Below are 22,156 nucleotides of genomic sequence, written 5' to 3' on the forward strand. Positions count from 1 at the left end.
TCTCTTGCGCGAATGTCTTTGGCGCGAATCTTTTGAAAGTGATAATGTTGTCACGTGATTATTAATGTATTAACATATTAATGAGCATGACACTGAGCACGTGATCTACTATCCCTTCGATCATCGGGTACATGATGTGGCACAATAAAGCGATAGAAAATCGTCCAGGTTCAGAGGTAATCACAACTAGGGTATAATAAACGAGGTCAGAATACTGGTTTAGTAACATTTTTCATAAGTTTTCCATCTTCAAAAAGTTTTATGCTTGTGAAAATAGCGTCCTCAAGCTACAAGACCTGTCTGATTTCACCGTAACGTATTTTCTTCAAGTGGATGTCGTGTCGAACATTTAACCAGCCGACACAAGTGTCACTTTTTAAAAATCCTTATAGCGATTAAGTTGACTCGTGCAAAACGAAATGAACTCTTACCCCTCCCCCCTAAACGAAGGAATTACGTTTGGTACGGGCACTTATGCCTTCATGCAGGCACATTCGCTCAATCAAATAATCTTTTCTTCCAGATGTTAGCAGGCCATGGTCTTTTAAATACCTTTCGAGTTCTGATGCCTTCCATCTTTTGAGTTTTAAATGTTACCCTGGGTTTTGATCGTTCGTCAGACACTATACTCTCTCCTATACTCTCATTTGATCAACTAAATACATTTTTGTAATGCAAAGTGTATGCCCCCAAGCAGTAGACCACAGGGAGCTCAGGCTCAGTTAGTTTTGTTTACAAATATAAACAAACAAGTAAACAAACAAAACACAAAGAAGTAAAAACAAACATACAGACAAATGAACTTACAAGTAAACAAACAAATAAACAAAACAAACAAACAAACAAATTTAACCGACAAATGAGTAGATACATACATGAGTAAACGACAACAAACCAACGAACAAACAAACACTGACCATGTGGGCGGGGGGTAGAGTAGACAATTTGAGGATCTATGAACTAGACAGCACTACGCAGTGTAGATGGGTAACTATCTACACTATTAAGAAGTGATTGGCTAATCAAATATGAACATTCTAAACTACATCGAGAGCATAAAAAAGGGCTTATTACACGAGTTTGCAAGATTAACGTAACGTCTAAATACATCCAAGACTTTCTCCCTGAGATACCCCTGGGTCATAAATGTCTGCTTCTACAAAAATCATCCAAGTTGAGTAACCCCCCCCCCCCTAATTCCCCACAAACAAGCAAAAACATTTTCTTTAATTTTCTCCTTAGTTGCTTTGATTTCGACTGCTTGAAATGAAACTGACATGACACTTTGAAACTTTAATTTCATTCTTCAAAACTATGGCTTGTATGGTATTCACATGAAATTTCAAAGGTTCTGTTACTTCAATATCACCATCTTTCAGCTTGGGATATAAACCCCTTTTGCGTTTCACTGGTTTGCATGATACACATTTTTGCCATATGCGAGCGAAATGGTGCACCATCTGTAAGCAGGACTAGGGGTCTAGGATCGGACTTCCCGACACATGTATTCATTCCCAATGGAACCCCAGCCATAACACATCCCTGTATCAGTATACAATGTAGTAACGTCCTGCCAAGTTAAAATTAATGAATTTATAGTTTGTTTTTCAGTAGATGTATTCAACCCAAAATAGTTTATTTTTCAGTTGTCTCGCCAACTATACTAGTATTTTAAGTCACTGGTCACACTGACTATTGAGTGTTTACGTAAAGGCAATTAGGGGTAGACCATTTGATATCCTGGGGGGGGGGGCTTGGAAAATTGGTGGCGATTTATTTTTCCCAACAGCTTGCCTGTGAATTTTTTTTTCTTCTTCACCTATCCTGGCATATTTTTTTTCTTTCCTTCTTCAAGATATCCGGATTTTTTTTACACCTATGTTGAACACCTACTTTTGTTGCCACAATTCTGTTTGGTTTTCGCCCAGGGTAATGCAGAAAGTAAAAAAGGTTCTTACCCTAAACACAGACTTACACCATTCTTACCCTTAAAACAGACTTACACCTGTCCATTCTTACCCTGAACACAGACTTTCACCATTCTTACCCTAAACACAGACTTACACCATTCTTACCCTAAACACAGACTTACACCTGTCAATTCTTACCCTGAACACAGACTTACACCATTCTTACCCTAAACACGGACTTACACCATTCTTACCCTGAACACAGACTTACACAATTCTTACCCTAAACACGGACTTACACCATTCTTACCCTGAACACAGACTTACACAATTCTTACCCTGAACACAGACTTACACCATATTCTTACCCTAAACACCAACTTACACCATTCTACCCTGAAGTAGACATCCCAGATGTGGGGTCAAAACTTCATTAAATTAAGTTTTCATGTAGACTAAAGAGCTTGTCGGCTTCTTCGGCCATCAAACCTGATTATGCCCAACATTAAGTAGTACTGGGTCTCATGCAATCCCATGACTCTATATGTTGTACTGTATGTTGTATAGGGCCCCGTCTAAGCCTATGACCAGAATACAAGCTTTCCTTGGTTTCAGGAAAATATATGTGATTGTTTTATCTTGACGACATTCATCAAACAAGTCATTGAGAATGACATAGACCCCGCTATGATTGGGTTTTAAGGAATTATCACTACTCTGATCACGCAACAACACTTGTGAACCTAAATCAAGCAGACTTAGATATGTTGTGTCTGCTTGTTGGACATGGAACATGCCTACAACAATAAAGGATTGGTCGGGTATGGGGGATTGTATCACGACGAAAATGGGATATGCACATGTATGTCATAGAACACTGTCCTAATTCCAACTTTGAATGAGATCTGTTCAAGCATGTCTGAGTTATGGCTTTGGACATGGAAAATTCGCAAACAAAATGGCTGCAATGCAGCCATATTGGATCATATCACGATGAAAATGGATATGCACATGTATGTCATAGAACACTGTCCTAATACCAACTTTGAATGAGATCTGTTCAAGCATGTCTGAGTTATGGCTTTAGACAGGGAAAATTTGCAAACAAAATGGCTGCTAGGCTTCCATATTGGATCGTATCATGAAACAAATTGACATGCATATGTATGCCATTGTATGTTACCCCTGTACCAAGTTTGAAAAAAATCGGTCCAGGCATCTCCAAGAAATGGCTGCGGACGGACGGACAGACGGAACCCAATCCATAAGTCCCCATCCCGGACTTCGTCCGGCGGGGACTAAAAAGAACAGGAACTGCAATAATAATTAGATTGATTAACATTTGTTGAGAATGTAAAAAAAATAATCGCACTGTCGCACCACTTTAGACAACATTTCCTGATGAGAAACTTTTTTTTCCTTTTTAGTGGCCTACAAAAATATGCCAATAACTTCTTAAAACTAAAAGCTACATCAATAATATTTTCAGGACAAGTGCGCTTTGGTATCGCAAATGTGTGTACTAATTTATAATGAATTTGAAGCATGCATTCTTGAGATATAGCCTAATTACCGAAAATCATTAATTGTGTAAATTGCTCATTAATATTCACAGGATTTTTACCAAAACCTAATCAAATCTTGCCATTATCGTACGGAATACGTCTTCAAAATTTCGTTTGAATTGAGCAAGCTGTTATGGAGAAAACGATCACACAGACAGACAGACAGACAGACAGACAGACAGACAGACAGACTTCTACCCACTAAATACATCTGGAAGAAAAGATAGTGTGACCAACAGTTTATTGGAATCATATCAATGTATCACATACTGATTTCCAGCATAGTATCTACAGCACACACAATAAAACTATAGAATTTAAGAACACACAAGCATGCATTGTTACAATCTCAATGGTCACATTATTCTATAAAATATACATACTGCATATGATTGACTGATGGATGACAAGTACTTATCATATGGCTTACTAACGTTTGTAATGTCACACAGAGTCAAGTTCAGCATACCATAAATCACAGTCCTGTTTGTACAATCTACAAAGAAATTCACATGACCAGCGTGAACTGTTATTTTCAAGATAAACTCAATTGATAAGACCCCTGTATATAAACAATTACACTCTTTGGAAAGTTCAATTCAAACAATCAATGCCAAGTGGGGTATCTGATAACAGGAGGTTGTAAAATAGATGTCTTGTGTTCAATCTCAGTCTAAGGTTCAATCCATTGTATTGCAACATTGTCTAAAAAAATAGTGTTCTAAGTAACAGTCAGTCTAGATATTAGCGTCTTGTATTCAGATACTAGTACCACACTTGGCATTGATTTTTAGACCGAACTTTCCAAAGAGTGTAATTGTTTATATACAGGGGTCTTATCAATTGAGTTTATCTTGAAAATCACAGTTGTGTTTATTCCTTTCATACTGGTCATGTGAATTTCAATGTATGATTTCATATATTAACGTTACTGACACACAAATCTTTCCAATGGTGTATTGTCAACATGTAAAGTCAAGTGTGCACTGCAATAATAGTTGAATCTATTGGTGGATAACCACGTTATCTTGCTGTATAAATGTATCTGACTGCATTTCATTCATAACTTCATTTATTGGACACATCAACTTTTAATGTCCAGTCTCTTCAAGACATACCGGGGTATGTGTAATTGACACCGAGTGTCATGACTAATGGACTGGTGTTGTAGACACAGTGACTTAAGTGGCAGAGTTTATATAGTTTTGTACTCCAGTTGAATAAAATCAAATGTTGTATTCATACCTTCAATGTCTAGTGGTACTGTTAGTGCAATAGATGGTTTAAATTAGAGGAAATGTCAGAGAGTCACTCAATACATTATTCCTGAATACCAAGTTTGAATTCTGCCGATAACAATTGATGCATGGCTAGGTAACCTTTAGTCTAGTCCCTGTATGGTATCATTACCATTTATACCTCCACTCACAGTCTAGTTCCTATACAGTATCGTTACCATTTATACCCCCACTCACATAGTCTAGTTCCTATACAGTATCATTACCATTTATACCTCCACTCACATAGTCTAGTTCCTATACAGTATCGTTACCATTTACACCTCCACTCACAGTCTAGTTCCTATACAGTATCATTACCATTTATACCTCCACTCACAGTCTAGTTCCTATACAGTATCATTACCATTTATACCTCCACTCACATAGTCTAGTTCCTATACAGTATCATTACCATTTATACCTCCACTCACAGTCTAGTTCCTATACAGTATCGTTACCATTTATACCTCCACTCACATAGTCTAGTTCCTATACAGTATCATTACCATTTATACCTCCACTCACATAGTCTAGTTCCTATACAGTATCGTTACCATTTACACCTCCACTCAGTCTAGTTCCTATACAGTATCATTACCATTTATACCTCCACTCACAGTCTAGTTCCTATACAGTATCATTACCATTTATACCTCCACTCACATAGTCTAGTTCCTATACAGTATCATTACCATTTATACCTCCACTCACATAGTCTAGTTCCTATACAGTATCGTTACCATTTACACCTCCACTCAGTCTAGTTCCTATACAGTATCATTACCATTTATACCTCCACTCACATAGTCTAGTTCCTATACAGTATCATTACCATTTACACCTCCACTCACAGTCTAGTTCCTATACAGTATCATTACCATTTATACCTCCACTCACTGAATAGTCAAAGTAGTTACTCTAGAAGTCCTGAGATGCAATTTAAAATTCATGCACAGCCACCCACACAGTCATTAACATTATGTCTTTGTAAATCAATCACAAAATTCTAACAAATAACAGCAGCCCCTCATAAAGTTAGTGTTTATTGGGGAAGTTACTGTAATGTCCCAATATGGTCATGACGGATCTTTGCATTAGCAGTTCAAGTGCGACTTTCCTGATTTGGTGAGCCAGCAAGTTGGGCGTCATAAAAATTGTTTGCATCTCTAAAGTTATTTGCAATGTCACTGATAATGGGTCTGCAAAACTGATGACAACTGATATGACATTAGGGGCTTCACACTTAGATAATTGAGCTAAGCTTTGCCTGATGTGCTATGTAATAGTGCTTTATCACATTTGTAAATATTGCCAACAAATATTATTCAGTGATAAGAAAGATAAGAAACCCCACTTCCTTAGTTAATGGCTCGATTCTATAATGATATTTGTCAGCGCAAGACGCTATTTATACACTGTTTACATCACCATAACAGTTGGGGTTCACTGATTGGATGAACAACTTTTTGTGCTGATTAAAGGAATTTGACCAGACGTGGTTTAGTTAGAAACCACATCCAGACTAGGTAACTTCAGTGAGAATACCACAAGTACCATTCAATATACAGCAAAAATTATCCTAAAACAATGTGTAAACTCGGCTTTAATATATCACAGTAAGAAACAAATGTCTACGTTGGCATGATATATAACGAAGGTACAGAGAAGAATGGTTGCATAACATTTTGTAGTTGAGCATTTAGACAGCAACATAACATGATGTAGGCTAATTACAAAGTGTCTTTGTTGGGGTTTGTTTATTGATGATTATTAACAGTGTTTATCATAACACTATTGAATAACAGGTTGGCAACAATCAAATACTCTAATCTATGTATCATATCAACTTAGTTTTAATTCAATTTATTTCAAGCTCTAAATGTTCAGTAGTCAAGACATGCATCCCAAATTACTGCCTTCTCTAGAATGATTGACATTTACATATATTTCAGTAGAGAGTCGTCATGATTTCATCTCTAGTATGTACGTAAGTAAATGTCCAGTGTTACATATTTAACATCTTGCATTGATAATCTTCACAAAGTCTGGTTTAAGGGAAGCACCACCAACCAAGAAACCATCCACATCACCTTGACCTCCAAGCTCAACACAATTACCAGCACTTACAGAACCTTTGAACAAAAAATAAAGACATGAACTTTAAACTTGAAACTTAAACACCATAAAAAAACATTATCTCAGTACATATAATTGTATTCTCTGCAACCATGAAACAGTATTTCTCATTTTATATTGCAAATCTGACTGTACATGTATGAAGACCCATAGAAATACCAGTTAACCTAGAAGTATAATGAAGGTGTGGAGTCATGTTTATAGTTAACTAAATACTTTGTTTGTTGTCCTTCAAGTTCCCCAAAACCACACAGACAGACAGGGAAAAATCAAACACAGACAAAAACACAATATTAGCATGTCATGTAAAACTCCATTTTCTGTTGATTTATTTTCTGTTTGTACCTAAATCTACTGCACAGGTGAAATATAAATATCAACATGCAAAGTATGATTGTCTTAAAGTGGCCATATGGATGAGAATTGGGTACTTGAAAAAAAACATGAAATAACTTATACTGTGTTTGTAAAGTAATAAATTGCAAAACATTCCAAAACATTTGTTATTGTATGTACAATAACAAACTTTTTAAAACTTTTTTTTTCAATTTACTGAGTTACAAACACAGACTTGGCATATGTTATTTCACGTTGTTTTATCAAGTATGAAAACATAGTAAAGTTGTTTTTATAATTTTAACATCCAAAATAAATACCCAAATCTGATCCATATGGCATCTTTAAGACAACTATTTAGAAATATGTGTAGTTATTCTGAAGACATCTCAAATGTCTTTCCATGTACAATAGTATGAAAAAGGCCTTCTGTGGAATTTTTGAACAAAACAAATTTTGTTTGTTTTTCTAAATTTACCAACAAACCTTCCCAAACATACACATGAATTTACTTGATGGTGCTTATAAATGTTATTTCTATGGATTTTATACACATACAAATGTACAAAGTGAGAATTGCAATTGGAATATTCAAACTGGCACAGTGAACTTCTGAGTAATATTTCAAAGTCTGACAAAAATAGGATATTGTCTTTGTTTGTCATTTTTATGAACTCCTAGAATAAGTGTATATAATTCTATCCCTCCTTCCTCCACACCAATCCACCAATATCCAAATACAATGAGTACCACTCAAGTAAAGCACTTTCTCTATGTGCTACACTCATTTATATCATTCATATCAAGTGTAAAAGTATACTGTTTCAATTGGTTTATTTACAAGCCTAGCATGTGGCTTTTCTAATGTGGTCAATAAGCAGTTGAAACAGTATACTTTTACACTTGATAAGTTTGTATGGATGCTATAAATGATTGTGGTACACCCCGAAAACTCATTACTTTGGTGTTATGGGTTGTATGGATGCTATAAATGATTGCGGTACATCCCGAAAACTCATTACTTTGGTGTTATGGGTTGTATGGATGCTATAAATGATTATGGTACATTCCGTAAACTCTTTATTTTGGTGTTATGGGTTGTATGGAAGCTATAAATGATTGTGGTACATTCCGAAAACTCATTACTTTGGTGTTATGGGTTGTATGGATGCTATAAATGATTGCGGTACATCCCGAAAACTCTTTACTTTGATGTTATGGGTTGTATGGATGCTATAAATGATTGTGGTACATCCCGAAAACTCATTACTTTGGTGTTATGGGTTGTATGGGTGCTATAAATGATTGTGGTACACCCCGAAAATCTTTACTTTGGTGTTATGGTTGAATGGAAGCAATTGTGGTACACCCCGAAAACTCTTTATTTGGTGTTATAGGTTGTATGGATGCTATAAATGGTTGTGGTACATCCCGAAAACTCTTTATTTTGGTGATTTGGGTTGTATGGATGCTATAAATGATTGTGGTACACCCCAAAAACTCTTTATTTTGATGTTATGGGCTCTATAGAAGCAATTGTGGTACATACAGAAAAAGCTTTACTTTGGTGTTATGGGTTGTAAATTAACAACAATTTATGCAAGTTATCTCTCAGTAAACTTATAAATTTTAGTACATACCTCCATAGATAATACAAGTTGATTTTGCTACATCAACACTAGTACATACCTCCATAGATAATACAAGTTGATTTTGCTACATCAACACTAGTACATACCTCCATAGATAATACAAGTTGATTTTGCTACATCAACACTAGTACATACCTCCATAGATAATACAAGTTGATTTTGCTACATCAACACTAGTACATACCTCCATAGATAATACAAGTTGATTTTGCTACATCAACACTAGTACATACCTCCATAGATAATACAAGTTGATTTTGCTACATCAACACTAGTACATACCTCCATAGATAATACAAGTTGATTTTGCTACATCAACACTAGTACATACCTCCATAGATAATACAAGTTGATTTTGCTACATCAACACTAGTACATACCTCCATAGATAATACAAGTTGATTTTGCTACATCAACACTAGTACATACCTCCATAGATAATACAAGTTGATTTTGCTACATCAACACTACTACATACCTCCATAGATAATACAAGTTGATTTTGCTACATCAACACTAGTACATACCTCCATAGATAACACAAGTTGATTTTGCTACATCAACACTAGTACATACCTCCATAGATAACACAAGTTGATTTTGCTACACCAACACTAGTACATACCTCCATAGATAATACAAGTTGATTTTGCTACATCAACACTAGTACATACCTCCATAGATAACACAAGTTGATTTTGCTACATCAACACTAGTACATACCTCCATAGATAATACAAGTTGATTTTGCTACATCAACACTAGTACATACCTCCATAGATAACACAAGTTGATTTTGCTACATCAACACTAGTACATACCTCCATAGATAATACAAGTTGATTTTGCTACATCAACACTAGTACATACCTCCATAGATAATACAAGTTGATTTTGCTACATCAACACTAGTACATACCTCCATAGATAATACAAGTTGATTTTGATACATCAACACTAGTACATACCTCCATAGATAATACAAGTTGATTTTGCTACATCAACACTAGTACATACCTCCATAGATAACACAAGTTGATTTTGCTACATCAACACTAGTACATACCTCCATAGATAATGCAAGTTGATTTTGCTACATCAACACTAGTACATACCTCCATAGATAATACAAGTTGATTTTGCTACATCAACACTAGTACATACCTCCATAGATAATACAAGTTGATTTTGCTACATTAACACTAGTACATACCTCCATAGATAATACAAGTTGATTTTGCTACATCAACACTAGTACATACCACCATAGATAATACAAGTTGATTTTGCTACATCAACACTAGTACATACCTCCATAGATAATACAAGTTGATTTTGCTACATCAACACTAGTACATACCTCCATAGATAACACAAGTTGATTTTGCTACATCAACACTAGTACATACCTCCATAGATAACACAAGTTGATTTTGCTACACCAACACTAGTACATACCTCCATAGATAACACAAGTTGATTTTGCTACATCAACACTAGTACATACCTCCATAGATAACACAAGTTGATTTTGCTACATCAACACTAGTACATACCTCCATAGATAATACAAGTTGATTTTGCTACATCAACACTAGTACATACCTCCATAGATAATACAAGTTGATTTTGCTACATCAACACTAGTACATACCTCCATAGATAATACAAGTTGATTTTGATACATCAACACTAGTACATACCTCCATAGATAATACAAGTTGATTTTGCTACATCAACACTAGTACATACCTCCATAGATAATACAAGTTGATTTTGCTATATCAACACTAGTACATACCTCCATAGATAATACAAGTTGATTTTGCTACATCAACACTAGTACATACCTCCATAGATAATACAAGTTGATTTTGCTACATCAACACTAGTACATACCTCTATAGATAATACAAGTTGATTTTGCTACATCAACACTAGTACATACCTCCATAGATAATACAAGTTGATTTTGCTACATCAACACTAGTACATACCTCTATAGATAATACAAGTTGATTTTGCTACATCAACACTAGTACATACCTCCATAGATAATACAAGTTGATTTTGCTACATCAACACTAGTACATACCTCCATAGATAATACAAGTTGATTTTGCTACATCAACACTAGTACATACCTCCATAGATAATACAAGTTGATTTTGCTACATCAACACTAGTACATACCTCCATAGATAATACAAGTTGATTTTGCTACATCAACACTAGTACATACCTTCATAGATAATACAAGTTGATTTTGCTACATCAACACTAGTACATACCTCCATAGATAATACAAGTTGATTTTGCTACATCAACACTAGTACATACCTCCATAGATAATACAAGTTGATTTTGCTACATCAACACTAGTACATACCTCCATAGATAATACAAGTTGATTTTGCTACATCAACACTAGTACATACCTCCATAGATAATACAAGTTGATTTTGCTACATCAACACTAGTACATACCTCCATAGATAATACAAGTTGATTTTGCTACATCAACACTAGTACATACCTCCATAGATAATACAAGTTGATTTTGCTACATCAACACTAGTACATACCTCCATAGATAATACAAGTTGATTTTGCTACATCAACACTAGTACATACCTCCATAGATAATACAAGTTGATTTTGCTACATCAACACTAGTACATACCTCCATAGATAATACAAGTTGATTTTGCTACATCAACACTACTACATACCTCCATAGATAATACAAGTTGATTTTGCTACATCAACACTAGTACATACCTCCATAGATAACACAAGTTGATTTTGCTACATCAACACTAGTACATACCTCCATAGATAACACAAGTTGATTTTGCTACACCAACACTAGTACATACCTCCATAGATAATACAAGTTGATTTTGCTACATCAACACTAGTACATACCTCCATAGATAACACAAGTTGATTTTGCTACATCAACACTAGTACATACCTCCATAGATAATACAAGTTGATTTTGCTACATCAACACTAGTACATACCTCCATAGATAACACAAGTTGATTTTGCTACATCAACACTAGTACATACCTCCATAGATAATACAAGTTGATTTTGCTACATCAACACTAGTACATACCTCCATAGATAATACAAGTTGATTTTGCTACATCAACACTAGTACATACCTCCATAGATAATACAAGTTGATTTTGCTACATCAACACTAGTACATACCTCCATAGATAATACAAGTTGATTTTGATACATCAACACTAGTACATACCTCCATAGATAATACAAGTTGATTTTGCTACATTAACACTAGTACATACCTCCATAGATAATACAAGTTGATTTTGCTACATCAACACTAGTACATACCTCCATAGATAATACAAGTTGATTTTGCTATATCAACACTAGTACATACCTCCATAGATAATACAAGTTGATTTTGCTACATCAACACTAGTACATACCTCCATAGATAATACAAGTTGATTTTGCTACATCAACACTAGTACATACCTCCATAGATAATACAAGTTGATTTTGCTACATCAACACTAGTACATACCTCTATAGATAATACAAGTTGATTTTGCTACATCAACACTAGTACATACCTCCATAGATAATACAAGTTGATTTTGTTACATCAACACTAGTACATACCTCCATAGATAATACAAGTTGATTTTGCTACATCAACACTAGTACATACCTCCATAGATAATACAAGTTGATTTTGCTACATCAACACTAGTACATACCTCCATAGATAATACAAGTTGATTTTGCTACATCAACACTAGTACATACCTCCATAGATAATACAAGTTGATTTTGCTACATCAACACTAGTACATACCACCATAGATAATACAAGTTGATTTTGCTACATCAACACTAGTACATACCTCCATAGATAATACAAGTTGATTTTGCTACATCAACACTAGTACATACCTCCATAGATAATACAAGTTGATTTTGCTACATCAACACTAGTACATACCTCCATAGATAATACAAGTTGATTTTGCTACATCAACACTAGTACATACCTCCATAGATAATACAAGTTGATTTTGCTACATCAACACTAGTACATACCTCCATAGATAATACAAGTTGATTTTGCTACATCAACACTAGTACATACCTCCATAGATAATACAAGTTGATTTTGCTACATCAACACTAGTACATACCTCCATAGATAATACAAGTTGATTTTGCTACATCAACACTAGTACATACCACCATAGATAATACAAGTTGATTTTGCTACATCAACACTAGTACATACCTCCATAGATAACACAAGTTGATTTTGCTACATCAACACTAGTACATACCTCCATAGATAATACGAGTTGATTTTGCTACATCAGCTGAAATATTGTCACTCATCCATTTACGTAAAGCTTCATGGACTTCTTGTGCCTACAAAAAAGTGACATCACAGAAAAGTGACTATACACCTATGTATACTACCATGCACACATATACATCTGTGACTCTACTAAGTGTGAATGAGTGTAGTGGAGTCACAGATTCAGTCAGTAGACAGGCTATAGTGAGTGAGTGTAGTAGAGTTATAGATTCAGTCAGTAGACAGGCTATAGTGAGTGAGTGTAGTAGAGTTATAGATTCAGTCAGTAGACAGGCTATAGTGAGTGAGTGTAGTAGAGTTATAGATTCAGTCAGTAGACAGGCTATAGTGAATGAGTGTAGTGGAGTCACAGATTCAGTCAGTAGACACGCTATAGTGAATGAGTGTAGTGGAGTTACAGATTCAGTCAGTAGACAGGCTATAGTGAATGAGTGTAGTGGAGTCATAGATTCAGTCAGTAGACAGGCTATAGTGAATGAGTGTAGTAGAGTTATAGATTCAGTCAGTAGACACGCTATAGTGAATGAGTGTAGTGGAGTCACAGATTCAGTCAGTAGACAGGCTATAGTGAATGAGTGTAGTGGAGTTACAGATTCAGTCAGTAGACAGGCTATAGTGAATGAGTGTAGTGGAGTTACAGATTCAGTCAGTAGACAGGCTATAGGGAATGAGTGTAGTGGAGTTATAGATTTAGTCAGTAGACAGGCTATAGTGAATGAGTGTAGTAGAGTCACAGATTTAGTCAGTAGACAGGCTATAGTGAATGAGTGTAGTGGAGTCACAGATTTAGTCAGTAGACAGGCTATAGTGAATGAGTGTAGTAGAGTTATAGATTCAGTCAGTAGACAGGCTATAGTGAATGAGTGTAGTGGAGTTATAGATTTAGTCAGTAGACAGGCTATAGTGAATGAGTGTAGTAGAGTCACAGATTTAGTCAGTAGACAGGCTATAGTGAATGAGTGTAGTGGAGTCATAGATTTAGTCAGTAGACAGGCTATAGTGAATGAGTGTAGTAGAGTTATAGATTCAGTCAGTAGACAGGCTATAGTGAATGAGTGTAGTAGAGTTATAGATTCAGTCAGTAGACAGGCTATAGTGAATGAGTGTAGTGGAGTCATAGATTTAGTCAGTAGACAGGCTATAGTGAATGAGTGTAGTGGAGTCATAGATTTAGTCAGTAGACAGGCTATAGTGAATGAGTGTAGTGGAGTCATAGATTCAGTCAGTAGACAGGCTATAGTGAATGAGTGTAGTGGAGTTACAGATTTAGTCAGTAGACAGGCTATAGTGAATGAGTGTTGTGGAGCCATAGATTCAGTCAGTAGACAGGCTATAGTGAATGCGTGTAGTAGAGTCACAGATTTAGTCAGTAGACAGGCTATAGTGAATGAGTGTAGTGGAGTCACAGATTTAGTCAGTAGACAGGCTATAGTGAATGAGTGTAGTGGAGTCATAGATTTAGTCAGTAGACAGGCTATAGTGAATGAGTGTAGTAGAGTTATAGATTCAGACAGTAGACAGGCTATAGTGAGTGAGTGTAGTGGAGTTATAGATTTAGTCAGTAGACAGGCTATAGTGAATGAGTGTAGTAGAGTCACAGATTTAGTCAGTAGACAGGCTATAGTGAATGAGTGTAGTAGAGTTATAGATTCAGTCAGTAGACAGGCTATAGTGAATGAGTGTAGTGGAGTCACAGATTTAGTCAGTAGACAGGCTATAGTGAATGAGTGTAGTGGAGTTACAGATTTAGTCAGTAGACAGGCTATAGTGAATGAGTGTAGTGGAGTCATAGATTTAGTCAGTAGACAGGCTATAGTGAATGAGTGTAGTGGAGTCACAGATTTAGTCAGTAGACAGGCTATAGTGAATGAGTGTAGTGGAGTTACAGATTTAGTCAGTAGACAGGCTATAGTGAATGAGTGTAGTGGAGTCATAGATTTAGTCAGTAGACAGGCTATAGTGAATGAGTGTAGTGGAGTCACAGATTTAGTCAGTAGACAGGCTATAGTGAATGAGTGTAGTGGAGTCATAGATTTAGTCAGTAGACAGGCTATAGTGAGTGAGTGTAGTAGAGTTATAGATTCAGTCAGTAGACAGGCTATAGTGAGTGAGTGTAGTGGAGTTATAGATTTAGTCAGTAGACAGGCTATAGTGAATGAGTGTAGTAGAGTCACAGATTTAGTCAGTAGACAGGCTATAGTGAATGAGTGTAGTAGAGTTATAGATTCAGTCAGTAGACAGGCTATAGTGAATGAGTGTAGTGGAGTCACAGATTTAGTCAGTAGACAGGCTATAGTGAATGAGTGTAGTAGAGTTATAGATTCAGTCAGTAGACAGGCTATAGTGAATGAGTGTAGTGGAGTTATAGATTTAGTCAGTAGACAGGCTATAGTGAATGAGTGTAGTAGAGTCACAGATTTAGTCAGTAGACAGGCTATAGTGAATGAGTGTAGTGGAGTCATAGATTTAGTCAGTAGACAGGCTATAGTGAATGAGTGTAGTAGAGTCACAGATTTAGTCAGTAGACAGGCTATAGTGAATGAGTGTAGTGGAGTCATAGATTTAGTCAGTAGACAGGCTATAGTGAATGAGTGTAGTGGAGTCACAGATTTAGTCAGTAGACAGGCTATAGTGAATGAGTGTAGTAGAGTTATAGATTCAGTCAGTAGACAGGCTATAGTGAGTGAGTGTAGTAGAGTTATAGATTCAGTCAGTAGACACGCTATAGTGAATGAGTGTAGTGGAGTCACAGATTCAGTCAGTAGACAGGCTATAGTGAATGAGTGTAGTGGAGTTACAGATTTAGTCAGTAGACAGGCTATAGTGAATGAGTGTAGTAGAGTTATAGATTCAGTCAGTAGACAGGCTATAGTGAGTGAGTGTAGTAGAGTTATAGATTCAGTCAGTAGACAGGCTATAGTGAATGAGTGTAGTGGAGTTATAGATTTAGTCAGTAGACAGGCTATAGTGAATGAGTGTAGTGGAGTTACAGATTCAGTCAGTAGACAGGCTATAGTGAATGAGTGTAGTAGAGTCACAGATTTAGTCAGTAGACAGGCTATAGTGAATGAGTGTAGTAGAGTCATAGATTTAGTCAGTAGACAGGCTATAGTGAATGAGTGTAGTAGAGTTATAGATTCAGTCAGTAGACAGGCTATAGTGAATGAGTGTAGTGGAGTCATAGATTCAGTCAGTAGACAGGCTATAGTGAATGAGTGTAGTAGAGTTATAGATTCAGTCAGTAGACACGCTATAGTGAATGAGTGTAGTGGAGTCACAGATTCAGTCAGTAGACAGGCTATAGTGAATGAGTGTAGTGGAGTTACAGATTCAGTCAGTAGACAGGCTATAGTGAATGAGTGTAGTGGAGTTACAGATTCAGTCAGTAGACAGGCTATAGGGAATGAGTGTAGTGGAGTTATAGATTTAGTCAGTAGACAGGCTATAGTGAATGAGTGTAGTAGAGTCACAGATTTAGTCAGTAGACAGGCTATAGTGAATGAGTGTAGTGGAGTCACAGATTTAGTCAGTAGACAGGCTATAGTGAATGAGTGTAGTAGAGTTATAGATTCAGTCAGTAGACAGGCTATAGTGAATGAGTGTAGTGGAGTTATAGATTTAGTCAGTAGACAGGCTATAGTGAATGAGTGTAGTAGAGTCACAGATTTAGTCAGTAGACAGGCTATAGTGAATGAGTGTAGTGGAGTCATAGATTTAGTCAGTAGACAGGCTATAGTGAATGAGTGTAGTAGAGTTATAGATTCAGTCAGTAGACAGGCTATAGTGAATGAGTGCAGTGGAGTCATAGATTTAGTCAGTAGACAGGCTATAGTGAATGAGTGTAGTGGAGTTACAGATTCAGTCAGTAGACAGGCTATAGTGAATGAGTGTAGTAGAGTCACAGATTTAGTCAGTAGACAGGCTATAGTGAATGAGTGTAGTGGAGTCATAGATTTAGTCAGTAGACAGGCTATAGTGAATGAGTGTAGTGGAGTCATAGATTTAGTCAGTAGACAGGCTATAGTGAATGAGTGTAGTGGAGTCATAGATTCAGTCAGTAGACAGGCTATAGTGAATGAGTGTAGTGGAGTTACAGATTTAGTCAGTAGACAGGCTATAGTGAATGAGTGTAGTAGAGTTATAGATTCAGTCAGTAGACAGGCTATAGTGAATGAGTGTAGTGGAGTCACAGATTTAGTCAGTAGACAGGCTATAGTGAATGAGTGTAGTGGAGTCATAGATTTAGACAGTAGACAGGCTATAGTGAATGAGTGTAGTGGAGTCACAGATTCAGTCAGTAGACACGCTATAGTGAATGAGTGTAGTGGAGTTACAGATTCAGACAGTAGACAGGCTATAGTGAATGAGTGTAGTGGAGTCATAGATTCAGTCAGTAGACAGGCTATAGTGAATGAGTGTAGTGGAGTCATAGATTTAGTCAGTAGACAGGCTATAGTGAATGAGTGTAGTGGAGTCACAGATTCAGTCAGTAGACAGGCTATAGTGAATGAGTGTAGTGGAGTTACAGATTCAGTCAGTAGACAGGCTATAGTGAATGAGTGTAGTGGAGTTACAGATTCAGTCAGTAGACAGGCTATAGGGAATGAGTGTAGTGGAGTCACATATTTAGTCAGTAGACAGGCTATAGTGAATGAGTGTAGTGGAGTTATAGATTTAGTCAGTAGACAGGCTATAGTGAATGAGTGTAGTAGAGTCACAGATTTAGTCAGTAGACAGGCTATAGTGAATGAGTGTAGTGGAGTCATAGATTTAGTCAGTAGACAGGCTATAGTGAATGAGTGTAGTGGAGTTACAGATTCAGTCAGTAGACAGGCTATAGTGAATGAGTGTAGTAGAGTCACAGATTTAGTCAGTAGACAGGCTATAGTGAATGAGTGTAGTGGAGTCATAGATTTAGTCAGTAGACAGGCTATAGTGAATGAGTGTAGTGGAGTCATAGATTTAGTCAGTAGACAGGCTATAGTGAATGAGTGTAGTGGAGTCATAGATTCAGTCAGTAGACAGGCTATAGTGAATGAGTGTAGTGGAGTTACAGATTTAGTCAGTAGACAGGCTATAGTGAATGAGTGTTGTGGAGCCATAGATTCAGTCAGTAGACAGGCTATAGTGAATGAGTGTAGTGGAGTCACAGATTTAGTCAGTAGACAGGCTATAGTACACAGTTCATCAAGTAGACAGGTAGTTATTGCAGTTAATGGTTTTCCATTTCAACAAAATAACATGGTGATAATAAGAACTTTCTTACCTGTTGAGGTGTGGCTGTTTTACCAGTACCAATAGCCCACACTGGTTCATAGGCGACCACAACATTTGTCCAGTCAGTGATAGCATCTGACAGAAAGTAAACAAACATTGTAATACCAGTAACATAAAACACGGGGTCGGGGAACTCCGGTAACAGAAAGGGAGAAAGGGTTAAAAATGGCAGTGTTTCCCCATAGAGTCTACACATGTATGGTAATTTTGTTTGGCAACCTGGCAGGTAAAATGACATGAGAACCCAAGTAGAATTTACAAAAGTCTCCCCCACATGATTTAAATTAAAAAGTTAGGGTGGAGTTTAGGGTGGAGTTTAGTCTTACAGCATACAACAATTTACATATTATCTGATATCTATTGAGAAGAAGTTACCAGTGCCAATGCAGTGCCAATCCATTGACATGCTAACTACACCCACTACATGATCACTTCCAATATTTACCATCAAGTTGTCACCTAATGATGCCCAGACCTCAAAAGAACAGTTTTTTAAGAAGTCCTTTATTCCATCTGCTGTAAAACTTTTAAACTTGGACTTGGCAAAGAGTTACCACACATTTTTATGCTACTGTTCTCAGTCATTTTTCTGTAGCACTGACAAGCACTTTTATTTATAAATTGGCTGTACACCTACAGTTTTACATTGGTGATTTGTGTCTGTACACGTGTCTTGTCTTTTATTACATTTGATGTTTGCCTGTTGCCAAGGTATGTAAGACCCCAAATACAGGCTAAGTGAGATCAGAACTGAGACTTTCAAAATGAAGAACATGCTAAGTGAGACCGAGACTGAGTTTGAGACTCTTACATGTATATATCAAATAGACTGTAATTGTGTGCAAACTTGAGATTGTCTTTTAGACTCTCATTTAATGCCCATACACATGTACATCAACATCAAAGCCTGTGGCATCAGCATATAGAGCTGTGAGCTCCCATACCTGATTGATCACGCTGACTGTTAATATGTTGCACTCTGTAAATTCAAGAAGTTATATTTTGTACAGTAGACTTCATCATAGTTTTGAGCAACTTTAATCGCCCATTGCCAAATGAAATCACGTCATGAACTTAATGTTTTCAACCAGTGTTTACACTACACTACAGTACACTACAGTACACTACAGTACACTACACTACACTACACTACACTACACTACACTACACTACACTGCACTGCACTGCACTGCACTGCACTGCACTACACTACACTACACTACACTACACTACACTACACTACACTACACTACACTACACTACACTACACATACAACAAGCTGTCACAAATACTATTTTAAATACAGAATGAGAGTCTCACTCTCAGGTATGGTCTCACTTTGGACTTCCTTCAAAATGAGAGTCTCAGATTCAGACTGTTCACATAGGGTCTTATATACCTGGAGGGCCAAGACAAATTTCGATGTTTCTATGGACAATACAGCCCATAACACAAAAATATTGTATTTTCCACAATCATTTAAAGCATCCATATCAAGTATAAAAGCATACTGTTTCATTTGCTAACTGACCACATTATAAAGGCCACATGCTCAGGCTTGTAAACAAACCAATAGAAACAGTATACCTTTACACTTGATATGAATGCAATAACCTAGTAGTGTAGCACACAGAGTGATTTACATTTGTTCTTCAGTCTTATATGTAATATGAATGCTATAAATAAGTGTAGCACACAGAGAAAGTGTTTTACTTCAGTCTTACTTGTAATGTGAATGCTATAAATGAGTGTAACACACAGAGAAAGTGCTTTACTTCAGTCTTACTTGTTGTAATATGAATGCTATAAACGAGTGTAGTACATAGAGAAAGTGCTTTACTTCAGTGTTACTTGTTGTAATATGAATGCTATAAATGAGTGTAACACATAGAGAGAAAGTGCTTTACTTCAGTCTTACTTGTTGTAATATGAATGCTATAAATGAGTGTAACACATAGAGAGAAAGTGCTTTACTTTCAGTCTTACTTGTTGTAATATGAATGCTATAAATGAGTGTAACACATAGAGAAAGTGCTTTACTTCAGTCTTACTTGTTGTAATATGAATGCTATAAATGAGTGTAACACATATAGAGAAAGTGCTTTACTTTCAGTCTTACTTGTTGTAATATGAATGCTATAAATGAGTGTAACACATAGAGAAAGTGCTTTACTTCAGTCTTACTTGTTGTAATATGAATGCTATAAATGAGTGTAACACATAGAGAGAAAGTGCTTTACTTTCAGTCTTACTTGTTGTAATGTGAAGGCTATAAATGAGTTTAACACATAGAGAAAGTGCTTTACTTCAGTCTTTTATACTTGTTGTAATATGAATGCTATAAATGAGTGTAACACATAGAGAGAAAGTGCTTTACTTTCAGTCTTACTTGTTGTAATATGAATGCTATAAATGAGTGTAACACATAGAGAGAAAGTGCTGTACTTCAGTGTTACTTGTTGTAATATGAATGCTATAAACGAGTGTAACACATAGAGAGAAAGTGCTTTACTTTCAGTCTTACTTGTTGTAATGTGAATGCTATAAACGAGTGTAACACATAGAGAGAAAGTGCTTTACTTCAGTCTTACTTGTTGTAATGTGAATGCTATAAACGAGTGTAGCACATAAAGAGAATGTGCATTACTTTCAGTCTTACTTGTTGTAATATGAATGCTATAAATGAGTGTAACACATAGAGAGAAAGTGCTGTACTTCAGTGTTACTTGTTGTAATATGAATGCTATAAACGAGTGTAACACATAGAGAGAAAGTGCTTTACTTCAGTCTTACTTGTTGTAATGTGAATGCTATAAATGAGTGTAGCACACAGAGAAAGTGTTTTACTTTCAGTCTTACTTGTTGTAATGTGAATGCTATAAATGAGTGTAACACATAGAGAAAGTGCTTTACTTCAGTGTTACTTGTTGTAATGTGAATGCTATAAATGAGTGTAACACATAGAGAAAGTGTTTTACTTCAGTGTTACTTGTTGTAATAGGAATGCTATAAACGAGTGTAGCACATAGAGAAAGTGCTTTACTTCAGTGTTACTTGTTGTAATGTGAAGGCTATAAATGAGTGTAGCACACAGAGAAAGTGCTTTACTTCAGTCTTACTTGTTGTAATGTGAATGCTATAAACGAGTGTAACACATAGAGAAAGTGCATTACTTTCAGTCTTACTTGTTGTAATATGAATGCTATAAACGAGTGTAACACATAGAGAGAAAGTGCATTACTTTCAGTCTTACTTGTTGTAATGTGAATGCTATAAATAAGTGTAACACATAGAGAAAGTGCTTTACTTCAGTCTTACTTGTTGTAATGTGAATGCTATAAATAAGTGTAACACATAGAGAGAAAGTGTTTTACTTCAGTCTTACTTGTAATATGAATGCTATAAATGAGTGTAACACACACAGAGAAAGTGCTTTACTTTCAGTCTTACTTATTGTAATATGAATGCTATAAACGAGTGTAACACATAGAGAGAAAGTGCTTTACTTTCAGTCTTACTTGTTGTAATGTGAATGCTATAAACGAGTGTAACACATAGAGAGAAAGTGCTTTACTTCAGTCTTACTTGTTGTAATATGAATGCTATAAACGA

The 22,156-nt window shown here is 36.1% G+C and overlaps 1 protein-coding gene across 2 annotated transcripts in view; it reads right to left on the reverse strand.

The window, feature by feature from the left end:
* Nucleotides 1-3,739: 3,739 nt before the first annotated feature.
* Nucleotides 3,740-22,156, reverse strand: part of LOC144451394 (triosephosphate isomerase-like) — a 32,844-nt gene continuing 14,427 nt past the window's right edge. Inside the window, exons 5-8 of one of the 2 annotated variants that reach the window (XR_013482293.1) lie at nucleotides 18,533-18,618; nucleotides 13,229-13,316; nucleotides 5,177-6,887; nucleotides 3,740-5,128 (exon numbers count right to left, since the gene is read on the reverse strand). Coding sequence is in view for 1 of the 2 variants with exons in the window: in XM_078142224.1 (XP_077998350.1) it covers nucleotides 6,769-6,887; nucleotides 13,229-13,316; nucleotides 18,533-18,618 (293 nt within the window). In the remaining variant the exon portion in view is untranslated. Of the gene's footprint in view, nucleotides 6,888-13,228; nucleotides 13,317-18,532; nucleotides 18,619-22,156 lie in introns of both variants that reach the window. The other variant, XM_078142224.1, reaches the window with a different exon arrangement.

The sequence above is a fragment of the Glandiceps talaboti genome, chromosome 21 (assembly GCF_964340395.1).
Source record: "Glandiceps talaboti chromosome 21, keGlaTala1.1, whole genome shotgun sequence".
Taxonomy (NCBI): domain Eukaryota; kingdom Metazoa; phylum Hemichordata; class Enteropneusta; family Spengelidae; genus Glandiceps; species Glandiceps talaboti.